At 41.3% G+C, this 14,392-nt stretch overlaps 1 protein-coding gene and 1 long non-coding RNA gene across 3 annotated transcripts in view; one reads left to right on the top strand and one right to left on the bottom strand.

The window, feature by feature from the left end:
- Positions 1–284: 284 nt before the first annotated feature.
- LOC132400709 (uncharacterized) lies at positions 285–13,705 on the bottom strand. Its single transcript, XR_009514344.1, has 3 exons — positions 11,543–13,705; positions 9,813–10,074; positions 285–8,280 (listed from the first exon to the last, which is right to left on the bottom strand). It is a non-coding gene; the product is annotated as an uncharacterized LOC132400709 (long non-coding RNA).
- Positions 9,864–14,392, top strand: part of colec11 (collectin sub-family member 11) — a 36,507-nt gene continuing 31,978 nt past the window's right edge. The window contains exons 1-2 of one of the 2 annotated variants that reach the window (XM_059981983.1): positions 9,864–9,986; positions 11,107–11,262. In XM_059981983.1, the coding sequence (XP_059837966.1) occupies positions 11,133–11,262 (130 nt within the window). In that variant the 5' untranslated portion in view covers positions 9,864–9,986; positions 11,107–11,132. The remainder of the gene's footprint in view (positions 9,987–11,106; positions 11,263–14,392) is intronic. The other variant, XM_059981984.1, reaches the window with a different exon arrangement.

Raw genomic sequence — 14,392 nt, 5'->3', positions numbered from 1 at the left:
TCTGCACCCGCTCTTGCTTAGCCACATACTTTCTATAGAGTGAACACCCACTCTGCTGTTCAGGCATCATGCCTCAGAGTCTTTTGTGTTCCCCTCAGAATGAATTGAATAATCCATTACTACTCAAAGTGATTACTAATTCAGTTTGATATTTTTGTTTTTCTGAAATGTGACCAAAATTCACTGTCAAATATCTTGAAGTTCTTCCACATGTATTGTGAAAATTAGTTGTGCACGGCCTACCCCCTCCCCTACCCCACCCCCAAAAAAAGAGAAATAAGGGGCCAAAATAAAAGGGAGAGTGGATATCAAGGTCAACATAGATGCAGAATCAAAGCTCCCCCAGGTGAAAGAAAACAAAGGGGTTACAGAAAAAACGTGAAAATCCCTTTAAAATACACCTGAGGTCGTGATGGTTCTTGTGTGCCCTCTGGCGTCCAGTCTTAGTAATGCATGGTTATCTGCATTTCAATTACTTTTGCAGACGGCTAAGTTTAATTGCATTTTTTCCCTTGGAAACCCAGTCACTAAGAGTGCAGTGATTTCAGATTTTCTATTGGTAACCATATGTTTTTTTTTGTGGTGTTGGATTATTTCATGCCTCTCATCATTTCACCACTCCTCGACACACATCAGCAGAAGAATTAAATGAGATGCTGCATGTATTCTCCTGAGCCTGGTTGTGCAAGTTGATCTCCTGAGAACGAAGTTGGAGTAGCTGGAAGCTAAGTAATGTGATTGGCAGTAGGTCAGTCAGGAGGCTGCCTTGGCAGATAAGATGCTTGCCTGTGTTTGAAGCTGATAGGAGTTTGGGCCCCAAGGGAGAGCTCTAATTAAAAAATATAACATATACTTTAAACTCCATTACATAAAATGAATCTACCCATCTGACAGATCTTCACTTTTCAACATTAACAATAGGCACTATATTGTAAAATTATTCCAAATTAGAATTTCCTAATTCTCGATTGAAGCTCATTCACCTTTTGTATATCATATTTGATTTGATTCCTTGACAGTATTTTGGCTTTGTATGAACATGATACTCTGCATTGTTTAGCAGTTCATTCCTGTTGTTAACATTAACATGGGTCTTCACTTGTAACTAGTCTGATTCTTCAAGGATTGTTGTAAAGACTGGGTGTTAGGATGATGATTTGTTTCACCCTACATTTCTTTTCCACTCTACCATTACATTTTCTCATAACTTTTAGCCAAAGTTAACAGGAACCTGGAAATAGTTGTTGTTTAACAGTCTCATGTGAGGTCATGAAGAGAACCTGGAGAAATCAAACCATCTTCTGAATGATGTAGGCAATTTGGTCCCTTCTTTCAATGTCAGTTTTTCTTATAATAACCATGTTGAAATTGCCATGAGAAGTTCTGCGATATCTTGTGGTTTGGAAATTTGATGTAAAAATCAAGCATGCATCCCAAACCATAAAAACCCAGTAAAATGGCAGCCTTAACATAGCCATTAGATTGGGGTAAATTGGAGAACCGCTTCATAAACTGCACCATCCACCACACGTGGGACTTCTTGGAGGCCAAACATTTTAATTCTGTTTCCCATTCCCATTCCAGCATCTTGATCCATGATCTCCTTTTGTGCCAAGATGAAGCCACCCTTAGGGTACAGGAGCAACACCTTATATTCCATCTGGATTGTCTCCAGCCTGATTGCATGAAAATTGATTAAATAAATTTCAGTAAATACATTTCTCTCCCCCCCCACCCCCTTCCTCTATTTCCCACTCTGACTTTTCATTTCTTCTCATTTGCCTATTACTTCCCCTAGTGTCCCCTCCTCCTTCCCTTTCTCCTATGGTCCACTCTCCTCTCATATTGGATTCTTTCTTCTCCAGCTCTTGACGTTCCCCACCCACCTGGCTTCACCCATCACCTTCCAGCCAGCCTCTTTCTTCTCCCTCAACCTTTTTATTCTTGCATCTTCCCCCTTTCCAGTCTGGATGAAGGGTCTCAGCCCTAAATATCGACTGTTTATTCTTTTCCATAGATGCTATCTGACCTGTTAAGTTCCTCCAACATTTTGTGTGTGTTGCTTTGGATTTCCAGCATCTGCAGACTTTCTCATGTTTCGTTATTAGAAAGATGGAAGTAGAAATAGACCAGTGACAGAGCTAGTAAAGGTGCAGTCACTCAGCAACAGCGAGCCTGGTTCGATACCGACCTTGGGTGCTATGTGTGTGGAGATTACTCTTCTCCCTGTGACTACTTGAATACCCTCCAGGTGCTCCAGTCACCTCCCACATCTCAAAGCGTGCAGATGAGTGGTATAATAGGAGGGAGCTGCTGTGAGTTTGGGGAGAATTGAAATAAAAAGTAGGATGAATGTAAAAGGGTGGATGATGGTCAACAGCGAGTTAGCATGCTGAGAGGTCTGTTTCGTGCCATGCCTATGACCATCTGTTTCCTCATGGATGGGAGGGGTATGGAGAGCTATGATCTGGGTTTGAGTCAGTGGGACTAAGCAAAATAACTGTTCAGCATGGACCAAATGGGCCAAAGGGTCTATTGCAAGACTGTAATACTCAATGACATTAATACGTTGAGTTCTCCCAGTGTTCAGCATTTTTTCTGATTCCCTCTGTCCTATCTTGACATTTAATTAGATCCAAGTTGAACTTGTCCTTCAATATTATTTTTGGTCTTTTGGCTTTCGTCATTATCCTTTGATTATTAATTCATATCCCATAGAATACCTAGTTTGAGCAGATAATCAAGCACTCATCTATATATAATCCGATTTTATAGGTCCTGCATTCCCCTCCGATCCTACCAGACTAGAGGGAGCTTGTTCTGATCAATTCATCCACAAGCCCTCATCTTTCTGGCAGTGACACTGGAGTACCCAGGGAGTCTATGCAGTCATAAGGAGAATGTGTGACTACCACACAGATAGCACCATGGGTGATCATTGACCTGGGTCTCTGGCATTCCGAGGTTCTGCTATCTTAGTCGTTTGACAAAATCCACTGATCCAGCTCGTTAATACATTCTCTGACTAAGCAACAACTGCCCTGCTGCTTTAATGGAGAATAGCAAGGAATCTGAGTTACAGAACAGTGGATGAGTATTAGACCAACCCATGATGTGTTACCCTCCCTGTGTAATGGATGAACAAAGGCTGTGATGTTTTAGAGCAAGATAAGAAAAAAGCTTGAGCAAGCACAGTCTGGGATTTTGGACAAAGCTAGGGAACAACTACATCTACTTTCCTGTGGATAGGACACTTTTCTAGGCCAGGTAGGAAATAAACATAGAAACATAGGTGCAGGAGTAGGCCATTCGGCCCTTCGAGCCTGCTCCACCATTCAGTATGATCATGGCTGATCATCCAACTCAAAACCCTGTACCTGCTTTCTCTCCATACCCCCTGATCCCTTTAGCCACAAGGGCCATATCTAACTTCCTCTTAAATATAGCCAATGAACAGGCCTCAACTGTTTCCTGTGGCTGAGAGTTCCACAGATTCACCACTCTCTGTGTGGAGAAGTTTTTCCTCATCTCGGTCCTAAAAGGCTTCCCCTTTATCCTTAAACTGTGACCCCTCATTCTGGACTTTCCCAACATCGGAAACAATCTTCCAGCATCTAGCCTGTCCTATCCCTTTAGAATTTTATATGTTCCAATAAGATCCCCCCTCAATCTTCTAAATTCCAGTGAGTATAACCCTAGTCGATCCAGACTTTCTTCATATGAAAGTCCTGCCATCCCAGGAATCAATTTGGCAAACCTTCTCTGTACTCCCTCTATGGCAAGAATGTCTTTCCTCAGATTAGGGGACCAAAACTGCACACAATATTCTAGGTGTGGTCTCAACAAGGCCTTGTACAACTGCAGTAGAACCTCCCTGCTCCTGTACTCAAATCCTTTTGCTATGAATGCCAACATACCATTTGCCTTTTTCACCGCCTGCTGTACCTGCATGCCCACCTTCAATGACTGGTGTACAATGACACCCAGGTCTCGTTGCATCTCCCCTTTTCCTAATCGGCCACCGTTCAGATAATAATCTGTTTTCCTGCTCTTGCAACCAGAGTGGATAACCTCACATTTATCCACATTAAATTGTATCTGCCATGAATTTGCCCACTCACCTAACCTATCCACGCTGCATCATCTTAACATCCTCCTCACAGCTAACACTGCCGCCCAGCTTCATGTCATCCGCAAACTTGGAGATGCTGCAGTTAATTCCCTCATCTAAATCATTAATATATATTGTAAACAACTGAGGTCCCAGCACTGAGCCTAGCAGAACCCACTAGTCACTGCCTGCCATTCTGAAAAGGTCCCGTTTACTCCCACTCTTTGTTTCCTGTCTGCCAACCAATTCTCTATCCACATCAATACTATACCCCCAATACCATGTGCTTTAAGTTTGCACACTAATCTCCTGTGTGGGACCTTGTCAAAAGCCTTTTGAAAATCTAAATATACCACATCCACTGGCTCTCCCCTATCCACTCTACTAGTTACATCTTCAAAAAATTCTATAAGATTCGTCAGACATGATTTTCCTTTCACAAATCCATGCTGACTTTGTCCGATGATTTCACCTCTTTCCAAATGTGCTGTTATCACATCTTTGATAACCGACTCTAGCATTTTCCCCACCACTGATGTCAGACTAACCGGTCTATAATTCCCTGGTTTCTCTCTCCCTCCTTTTTTAAAAAGTGGGATTACATTAGCCACCCTCCAATCCTCAGGAACTAATCCAGAATCTAAGGAGTTTTGAAAAATTATCACTAATGCATCCACTATTTCTTGGGCTACTTCCTTAAGCACTCTGGGATGCAGACCATCTGGCCCTGGGGATTTATCTGCCTTTAATCCCTTCAATTTACCTAACACTACTTCCCTACTAACATGAATTTCCCTCAGTTCCTCCATCTCACTAGACCCTCGGTCCCTTACTATTTCCAGAAGATTATTTATGTCCTCCTTAGTGAAGATAGAACCAAAGTAGTTATTCAATTGGTCTGCCATGTCTTTGTTCCCTATGATTAATTCACCTGTTCCAGACAGTAAAGGACCTACATTTGTCTTGACCAATCTTTTTCTTTTTGCGTATCTATAAAAGCTTTTACAGTCAGTTTTTATGTTCCCTGCCAGCTTTCTCTCATCATCTTTTTTTCCCTTTCCTAATTAAGCCCTTTGTCCTCCTCTACTGGTCTCTGAATTTCTCCCAGTCCTCAGGTGTGCAGCTTTTATTTTTTTTTGCTAACTTATACGTTTCTTCTTTGGACTTGACATTATCCATAATTTCCCTTGTCAGCCATGGATGCACTACCCTCCCTGGTTTATTCTTTTGCCAAATTGGGATGAACAATTGTTGCAGTTCATCCATGCGATCATTAAATGCTTGCCATTGCATATCCACCATCAACCCTTTAAGTATAATTTGCCAGTCTATCTTAGCTAATTCACGTCTCATACCTTCAAAGTTACCGTTCTTTAAGTTCAGAACCTTTGTTCCTGAATTAACTGTGTCACTCTCCATTTTAATGAAGAATTCCACCATATTATGGTCACTCTTACCCAAGGGGCCACGCACGACAAGATTGCTAACTAACCCTTCCTCATTGCTCAATACCCAATCTAGAATGGTCTGCTATCTAGTTGGTTCCTCGACATGTTGGTACAGAAAACCATCCCGCATACATTCCAAGAAATCCTCTTCCTCAGCACCCTTACCAATTTGGTTCACTCAATCTATATGTAGATTGAAGTCACCCATTATAACTACTGTTCCTTTATTGCACGCATTTCTAATTTCCTGTTTAATGCCATCCCCAACCTCACTACTACTGTTAGGTGGCTTGTACACAACTCCCACCAGTGTTTTCTGCCCCTTAGTATTATGCAGCTCTACCCATATCGATTCCACATCTTCCAGGCTAATGTCCTTCCTTTCTATTGTGTTAATCTCCTCTCTAACCAGCAATGCTACCCCACCTCCTTTTCTTTCCTGTCTATCCCTCCTGAATATTGAATATCCCTGGATGTTGAGCTCCCATCCTTGGTCACCCTGGAGCCATGTCTCTGTGATCCCAACTATATCATATTCATTAATAACTATCTGCACATTCAATTCATCCACCTTGTTACGAATGCTCCTCGCATTGACACACAAAGCCTTCAGGCTTGTTTTTACAACACTCTTAGCCTTTATACAATTATGTTGAAAAGTGGCTCTTTTTGCTTTTTGCCCTTGATTTGCCTGCCTGCCACTTTTACTTTTCACCTTACTACTTTTTGCTTCTACCCTCATTTTACACCCCTCTGTCTCTCTGCACTTGTTCCCATCCCCCTGCCACATTAGTTCAAAGCCTCCTGAACAGCAGTGGCAAACACTCCCACTAGGACATTGGTTCCAGTCCAGCCCTGGTGCAGACTGTCCTGTTTATGCCAGTCCCACCTCCCCCAGAACTGGTTCCAATGCCCCAGAAATTTGAATCCCTCCCCCTTGCACCATTTTTCAAGCCACATATTCATCTGAAATATCCTCCGATTTCTACTCTGACTAGCACATGGCACTGGTCGTAATCCAGAGATTATTACCTTTGTCGTTCTACTTTTTAGTTTATCTCCTAACTCACTAAATTCACCTTGCAGGACCTCATCCCATTTTTAACCTGTATCGTTGGTACCTATGTGCTGTTCACCCTCCCATTCCAGAATGTCCTACAGCCGCTCAGAGACATCCTTGACCCTTGCACCAGAGAGGCAACATACCATCCTGGAGTCTCGTTTGCGGCTGCAGAAACACCTATCTATTCCCCTTACAATCGAATCCCCTGTCACTATTGCTCTCCCACTCCTTTTCCTTCCCTCCTGTGCCGCAGAGCCACCCATGGTGCAATGAACTCAGCTGCTGCTGCCTTCCCCTGATGAGACATCTGCCCCAACAGTATCCAAAACAGTATATCTGTTTAGGAGGGAGATGACCTCAGGGGACTCCTGCACTACCTGCCTACTGCTATGCTGTCTAGTGGCCACCCCTTCCCTTTTTGCCTGTGTAGCCTTTACCTGCCGTGTGGCCAACTCACTGAACGTGCTGTTCACGACTTTCTCAGCATCATGGATGCTCCAGTATGAATCCAATCGCAGCTCCAGATGCTCACTGCGGTCTGCCAGAAGCTGCAGTTGGACACACTTCCTGCACACATGGTTGTCAGGGACACTGGAAGTATCCCTGATTTCCCACATGCTGCAGGATGAACAAACCACAGGGCCGATCTCAGCTGCCATGACCTACCCAATACTTGCCTCAACTTTAGAAACTTTCTCTTTTGAAAGGAACTTACCCAGCCTCACCTCACTTGGAGTGAAGCTCGTCCTCAGCCTCTTCTCGTCAAAGCCTCAAATCTCCACTCCTTCACTGGCCGCTACGCTTGAGGTAACCCTCTATTTATTTGTTTGAGCTTTTCAAACTGCTTGGTCACCTGACCTCAAATGCCCAATCAGCTGTTTTCTGCTGAGTCTGAGCTATTCAATTCTTGATTGTCTGATCAACGGCTTTCTGCTGAGCTATTCAAATCTTGATTGACTTGATTGCACAGTCCAACTGCCAAAACTGCCAGAATCTCTCGAGTCAAAGCCTCAAACCTCCACTCCTTCACTGGCCCACTCACTCACTGGCCGCTTTCCATAAATAGTTATGATTCATGGTACTGAGTGAAGTGTCCAGCGTCAATATCACTATGTTATTGATTTTCCCCTCTCTGAATCTTATTTTGTGCAAGTTATGTTTTAAAAATAAATCTCTAGTATGTGGTCAATTTGCACACACAAAATTAAGGAGTTTACTGATTTGTTAAAATCAATGTTTAAATCAGTCACATCTAAACTATGTTAGTGGGTGTGTTCCAGTGAGAGTGACTACTGACAATGTGCACGTACACAGACTTGTAATATGGAGAAGGGCCTACCAAGGAGCACAATATCCAAAGAAAGAAAATTCTAAAATCTCGCTGAAGGAATAAAAATCTTGAGATTTTCCCCCCTATGGTTAGTCTCAGAACACCTCGGCAATTAGGAGTGTTGTTTGTAACGTCAGACATGTGACCAGATGTCTGTGGAAGCTATGCTTTGAGATGGAGGCTGTTCAGTTTCTATGGTGACTGTTCATTGATTAGTTGTAATGGTGTTCATAGTTACTTCTCCTGTCTCTCACTCTCCTATGGATCTGAAGTGCTTCAGCTGAACGCCTGCGGCCTGACAGCAGGGAAAATTCATCTTCTCTGCTTTCTAAGACAAGGGATATAATAGAAGCAGTCATTACAAGATTGGGTAGATTTTGTACATTTTACCAAGATCATTTGTCTAAAATTAACAGTTTTCTTCTTTCATTATCTGCACAAATAATCGTGAATGATGAAGGTGCCAAACATGCTGGGAAATGTAGTAAAAATATTTGTTTATACACTATATTTATTTTTTTAAAGGGTTGCCTCTTAACTGCCAAAGGACTCCCACTGGATTCTAGTCCTCATCAATGCATAGATAGTTACTGACAGTGGGTTATTTGATTGTGAAAGGCATTCATGGCTGAGTTTTAACAGTACAGTGGCTCTTATTAGTCAATCTCTGTATACAAAAGCCTTCAATTATCTCTCCCAGTCCCAGCGTGAACTGCAGAAATCAATTGTAGGATTTAATTTGGTGTGTATAGCCTGCAGCATAATTGTGCAGCTAGTGGAGCTGCTGGCTCACAGGTCCATTGCCCCGTGTTTAATCCCACACTGTCTACGTGGAGTTTGCACATTCTCTCTCTCTGACTGTGCCAGTTTTCCCTCGACTGCTCTGGTTATCTGCCCCATCCCAGATGCTTTCTGGCTAGTTGGCTACTGTAAATCGTCCCTAGCTCACTGCTGGATGGTAGGATCTGGGGAGAATAAAAAAAAGCAAGGTTAATGTAGGATTGGTGTAAAATGGGTGGCGGATGGTTAGTGTGGCGTTAGTGGGCTGAAGGGCTTGTTTCTCAACCAAATTACAATAAAGTAGGAAGAACCTTGGGGCTGAATGCTTTAATTTTGGACTTTTATGATGTTATAGTCTGTTCAGGGAGCCTAAACGAGTACAATTCTTTTCATCCTTTTACCAAAAAAACTACTTGCAGAATGTGATTGAGATTAGGAGTCTCACATTTTAAAAGTTATGTTATGTGTGTGATTTTCAATTTCCGTGTTATGGAACATTAATTTTACATCAGGAAGGGGTATAGGAAAAGTATGCATTTTTTTCCAGATGCCTTAGGAAGAATAAACTGGCAAATTCTTCAGTAACTTTCTGAAAATGGAATTCTAGAGCCACAGACCTCTTAGAGCCCTCGGTATTTTATTGAGATGAGGCACCGCTCTATTAAAGGTATTTTGTAACAATCTGCCGCAATGTGATTTTCTGAAGCCACACCATACAAACAAGATATTGGCAAAACAATTGTTTCTAGATAATCATAACAGAACGTTGCAAAAAGCCAGAAGGATGTTAAGTAAACCCTCAGTAGTTTGATTACTGAGAGATTAAAAAAAAATCTCAATTCAAAGCCCATATGACTTGGAAAATCTCTGAGAGTTCTCTACTGTTCATATTGCTGGAGATCTTTATGTGTTGCATGCAAAGAAGTTTATTTTATTCTTAAAAAAACAAAAATTAAACAAATATTGAAGATTTTATTTTTGCACTATTCTATCTTGGATTTTCCCATAGTTATCTCTTACAGCTGCAAGTTCCCCAGCTGACATTTGTCAAACAGGATGTTATTTATGGGTCATACTTACAATTTTTCTCTCTTGATTTGCTGAGCCGATTCCTTGGGCAGGCTATATCAACCAGTCAACCTAAAAAAAATCTGTCAAGCATTGGTAAACAAGAACAGCAATAAAGTTCATCTGTGCGATGGGAGAAGAAGCTCAGGATGATTCCTTGCTCACTGTTCCATCTTCCATCATAAGGTAAGGGGAATTTTTCAGTCTGATTTTCATTCCATTCTTAGTTTAAAACCTGCTGTATTACATTCCAAATGACAGTCCTTGCTACCATCTGTTAATAAATGGGGAGAAAGAGTTCAGCAAATGGACTGTATTAGAGTGCATCATTTAACTCTTAAAACGCTTCAGAATTTTGTTCTGTTGAAGCATCAGCTGCTGACCAAGAATTGACTGGTGATGGGCTTACTTTTTTTCAACAACTGTACAAATCATTTAGCAAACTAATGGAATGTGCTAAACTCTAATCAGTAAAATGTAATTCAGATCTGCATCACAAGTAGCGACTGTTAACCATTGAATTTTTAAAGTGAAGTGTGGAGTTTGATTAAGGTATGGCTTCTATTTAGCAATTATCATTAATCTATTAATGCTGTTTGCCAGCCAGCATGAACAGGAATTTCTTTCTGAATTCAAATTGAGGAGTGAAATCCATTGTGCATGGCACTGGTTGATATAAGCTAAGGTCAGAGAAATTCAGAATAACTATTAGCCTCTGGAAATTCCTTACAGATTCTCCTGTGGGACACAGTCTTGGGTGGTGTGGAGCTTCTGTTCATGTTGTACAGACACACATAGCATTGGATAAGGCTGAGTGGGAGGGGTGGGGGAGGGGGGTTTGGTTAGATGTGTGACTAGCGGGAATTCTGGTCGATGACATCATCTTCCCAGCCCTTTCTCATGCTGTCACATCTTCTCTGATGGGGCCAAGCTCAGGGAGAAAATGCCAACATTTATTCTGGAATGTTAATTGAAAGAAATTGGAATAAAGACCCAGCAAAACTGAATCCCATTTCTTCCTTCTCCCACATTTACTTGCATAATCCAGACCTAGGTAACTGCAAACTGGACAAGCAAAAGCTTAGATTAAAAAGAGACTTGAATTTGCTTTGGGTGATAGCTGTGGGTGGTGTGGGGGATGTACATTGAAACAGAAGCTGGAATGGATGGTCTCATTCCTAACACATTGAGGGTGCAGGGAGAAGTAGTTTTGAGCATAATTTTTCACATTGCTTATTTTTAATTTAAGAAATGTTGTTTTGTCTTAATTGTAATAGTTATTTATTAAAGGAATTTCTGTCTTTAGGAGTCAATGAACTTCTTGTGGACATTATGAACAGTGGACTGTTTTTACTGGTGTTGCTAATTGGCCTGCTGTTCCTGTCCTTGCTCCGATCTGGAGAATCTCAACACATAGCAGATGAATCATGCTCAGTACAGATCCTAGTCCCTGGTCTGAAAGGTATACTCAGTTCAAACCTCATCATTTGTGAATTACAGTGGACTGCTTACTATTACTGTTGCACATTTTTGTTACATTAACTTATATTAGTGCTCTCCTTGCAGTTTATTGGGTGCAATATATATATAGTACTTTTAATTAACAATGGTGCAGGATTATTCCATGGTGCAGCAAGATGGATGGAGATTATCAGAGTGCCTGTTTAGTTAATTCAATGCCCATCTGTAAACTAAACACAACAGTTCCTTATCTGTGCTGAATTATTTGATCTTAAACTTACCTCAGTGTAACATGGAGTTAGTTACGTTGCTGCATCCTGTTTCTGCTCACTGCTCAATGATGCTTGTTGGAAGATAGATTCATGTTGGGTGAGGACTAGGATTAGTTCAGCTGCAAGGCCCCCTCGACGTTGAACAGCCTGCTGGTACTTACCTCAGAGCAAAATATTGATGCTCTGTCGGACCATCATACTGTTAAGTCATTAATCTGAGGTAAAAATATCAGGAGAGATGGTAAAAAAAAATTGCAATTCTGCAATGTTTAGTTAAAGTCATATTCGTATAATGATGCTATACCAAACAGGGAATGCAAACTCAACTACTAATAAGGGAAAGGTGAGTTTACTAAGGCATTGCCTTTGTTAAATTAAAGTTACTTGAGACAAGAAACATCTGCTAAAATCAAAACTGAATTTACCGTCATAGAAATAGATTTATGTCTGCATAGATGCAATGAAAAACTGATTTGTATCAGCATCATGGGCTCATGGTATCAGATATACAACATTCACAAGAAGAACATAAATTATAAGACCATAATACAGAGGAGCAGAATTAGGCCATTTGGCCCATCGAGTCTACTCTGCCATTCAATCTTGGCTGATCATTTTTTCCCCTCCTCAGCTCCATTCCCCGGCATTCTCCCCGTAACGTTTGATGTCGTGTCCAATCAAGGATCGATCAATCAACTGATCAAGAACACCCAATGAACTGGCCTCCACAATTCCACAATTTCAATAATCTCTGGCTAAAGAAATGTCTTCACTTCTCTGTTTTAAATGGATGCCCCCTATCCTGAGGCTGTGCCCTCTTGTCCTAGATTCCCCCACCATGGGAAGCATCCTATTCACATCAACTCGATCTAGACCTTTGAAGATTCAAAAGGTTTCAGTGAGACCCCCCCATCTGAAACTCCAGTGAGTACAGAACCAGAGCCATCAAACATTCCCTGTACGATAACCCTTTCACTCCCAAAATCATCCATGTGAACCTTCTCTAAACCCTCTCCAATGCTAACACATCTTTTGTTAGATGAGGAGCTCAAAACTATTCATAATACTCAAGCTGAGACCTCACTAGTGTCTTATAAAGCCTTGGACGTTCCTCTCCCAACTACAACCATCCATCAGCCATGATTCAGTGATGGCCACAACATCATACCCAACAAACTGTAAAAATGCAACAAGATCATCCACCTTTTCCTCTGTGCATTGAGATATAACACTTTGAGTGCTGTATTTGCTACCTTTTTTGATTCTGCATCTCTAATGCACTGATACTCACCCTGCTGGCTGCAATGATATCCTATCTTCTGCCTGCCCTTCCTGAGAGTCTGACTGCCTGTCATCTTTGCTTTTTTACCATCTGTCCTATCCTGGGTCCCTTCACTCCATTTCCCACCCCCCCACCACCAAATTAGTTTAAACCCTTCCCAACCGCTCTAACAAACCTGTCCATGAGAATATTGGCTCCCCTTGGATTCAGGTGCAACCAGTAACTTTTGAACAGATCACACTTCACCAGAAGAGATCCCTGTCCCCCGCACCACGCATTTATCTGCCAGATCATCCCGTTTCTACCCTCACTGGTGTGTGGCACAGGCAGCAATCCAGAAATTACTACCCGGCAAACATGCAAGATTATTCATGATCATGAAGCTTGCAATTTTAAAGTCAAATTTTCAAGTTCCAACTGTGCTCTATGGATTATGTGCTTTGTCACACCGTAGAACTCCGCATGAATGTTGATGGATATGTTGGTGTGTGTTCTGTGATTGCACACGTGCATGACTTGGGATTAATAGTAGTCTTGGTTGAGATGGATATGAAAAGTTTCATTCACTGGCACAACTAGCATACGTCAGATGCAGCCCCAAGTCCTCATCCTCGACATGTCACCTATAGATTGCATTAATTAGTCAAGGACCTATATCACAGTAGTACTTTCACTTTGATACTATTGGAACCGCACCACAGAGGTGACAAAGAACTCCGATGTCCAGTAACTAAACAAAAGGATAGAAACAGCCTCTGGCACTAAATGCACAGCTGATAAAATATTTTTGAAGTCTTACAATTCTGATATGTAAACTAATTTATTTCCTGATTTTCAACTGATTCCTAGCACATTGATTAGAGTATGCTAGATCAGTACAAGGAACTGTAATCTATAATCTTTAAATTTCATTGTTCCAGTGACGATCAACAATTAAATTGAGATTAAAACAAATACGTTTATTGTTTAGTTTTCTCTTACCACATCTCTAGACTCTTCTAGACATCTAGACTCTAGACATCTGTTGACTCTTCTGCTGAAGGTGCATGTACTATCTTCATCTAATACATTCAAAATTACACTGCTAATAGTGAGTGCGTGGAATTATGTTCCTTCTCTTCATCCCTTTTCCATTATCACAATGAAATATGCTGCACCTAGCAAGCTGTGAGATCAGGTGACTAGTGATATGATTGTGGTCCAGATTGTGTTACCTGGAACTATTATACAATAGATGAAGGAAAGGGTGAGAGCCAATTCCACTCACTCTCCATGATGGTCACTCCTCTCTGTGCCGCTGAGGCTATGAAGACTGTCCTGTCTGCGAGGCTTTAGGCCTACTCTAGTTTGCTTTGCGGTTCGGATCTGAGGATGCAATTTGGTTTGGAATGTTGTTGTTCACTTCAATTGTTTGCATGATGTGTATTTTTTTTACCTTTCTCTTGCACATCAGGTGTTGGTCTTTTATTTTATTTTTCTTTAATTAGATTCTTTCGGGTTTCTTGCTTTGTGGCTACCTGTAAGCTAACCAATCCCAACGTTGTATAATATAAATATTCTTTGATAATACATGTATT

Source organism: Hypanus sabinus, chromosome 10 (assembly GCF_030144855.1).
Source record: "Hypanus sabinus isolate sHypSab1 chromosome 10, sHypSab1.hap1, whole genome shotgun sequence".
Classification (NCBI taxonomy): Eukaryota; Metazoa; Chordata; class Chondrichthyes; order Myliobatiformes; family Dasyatidae; genus Hypanus; species Hypanus sabinus.
The sequence above is the reverse complement of the archived record's forward strand: the minus strand, read 5'-3'. Positions and strand labels throughout refer to the sequence as shown.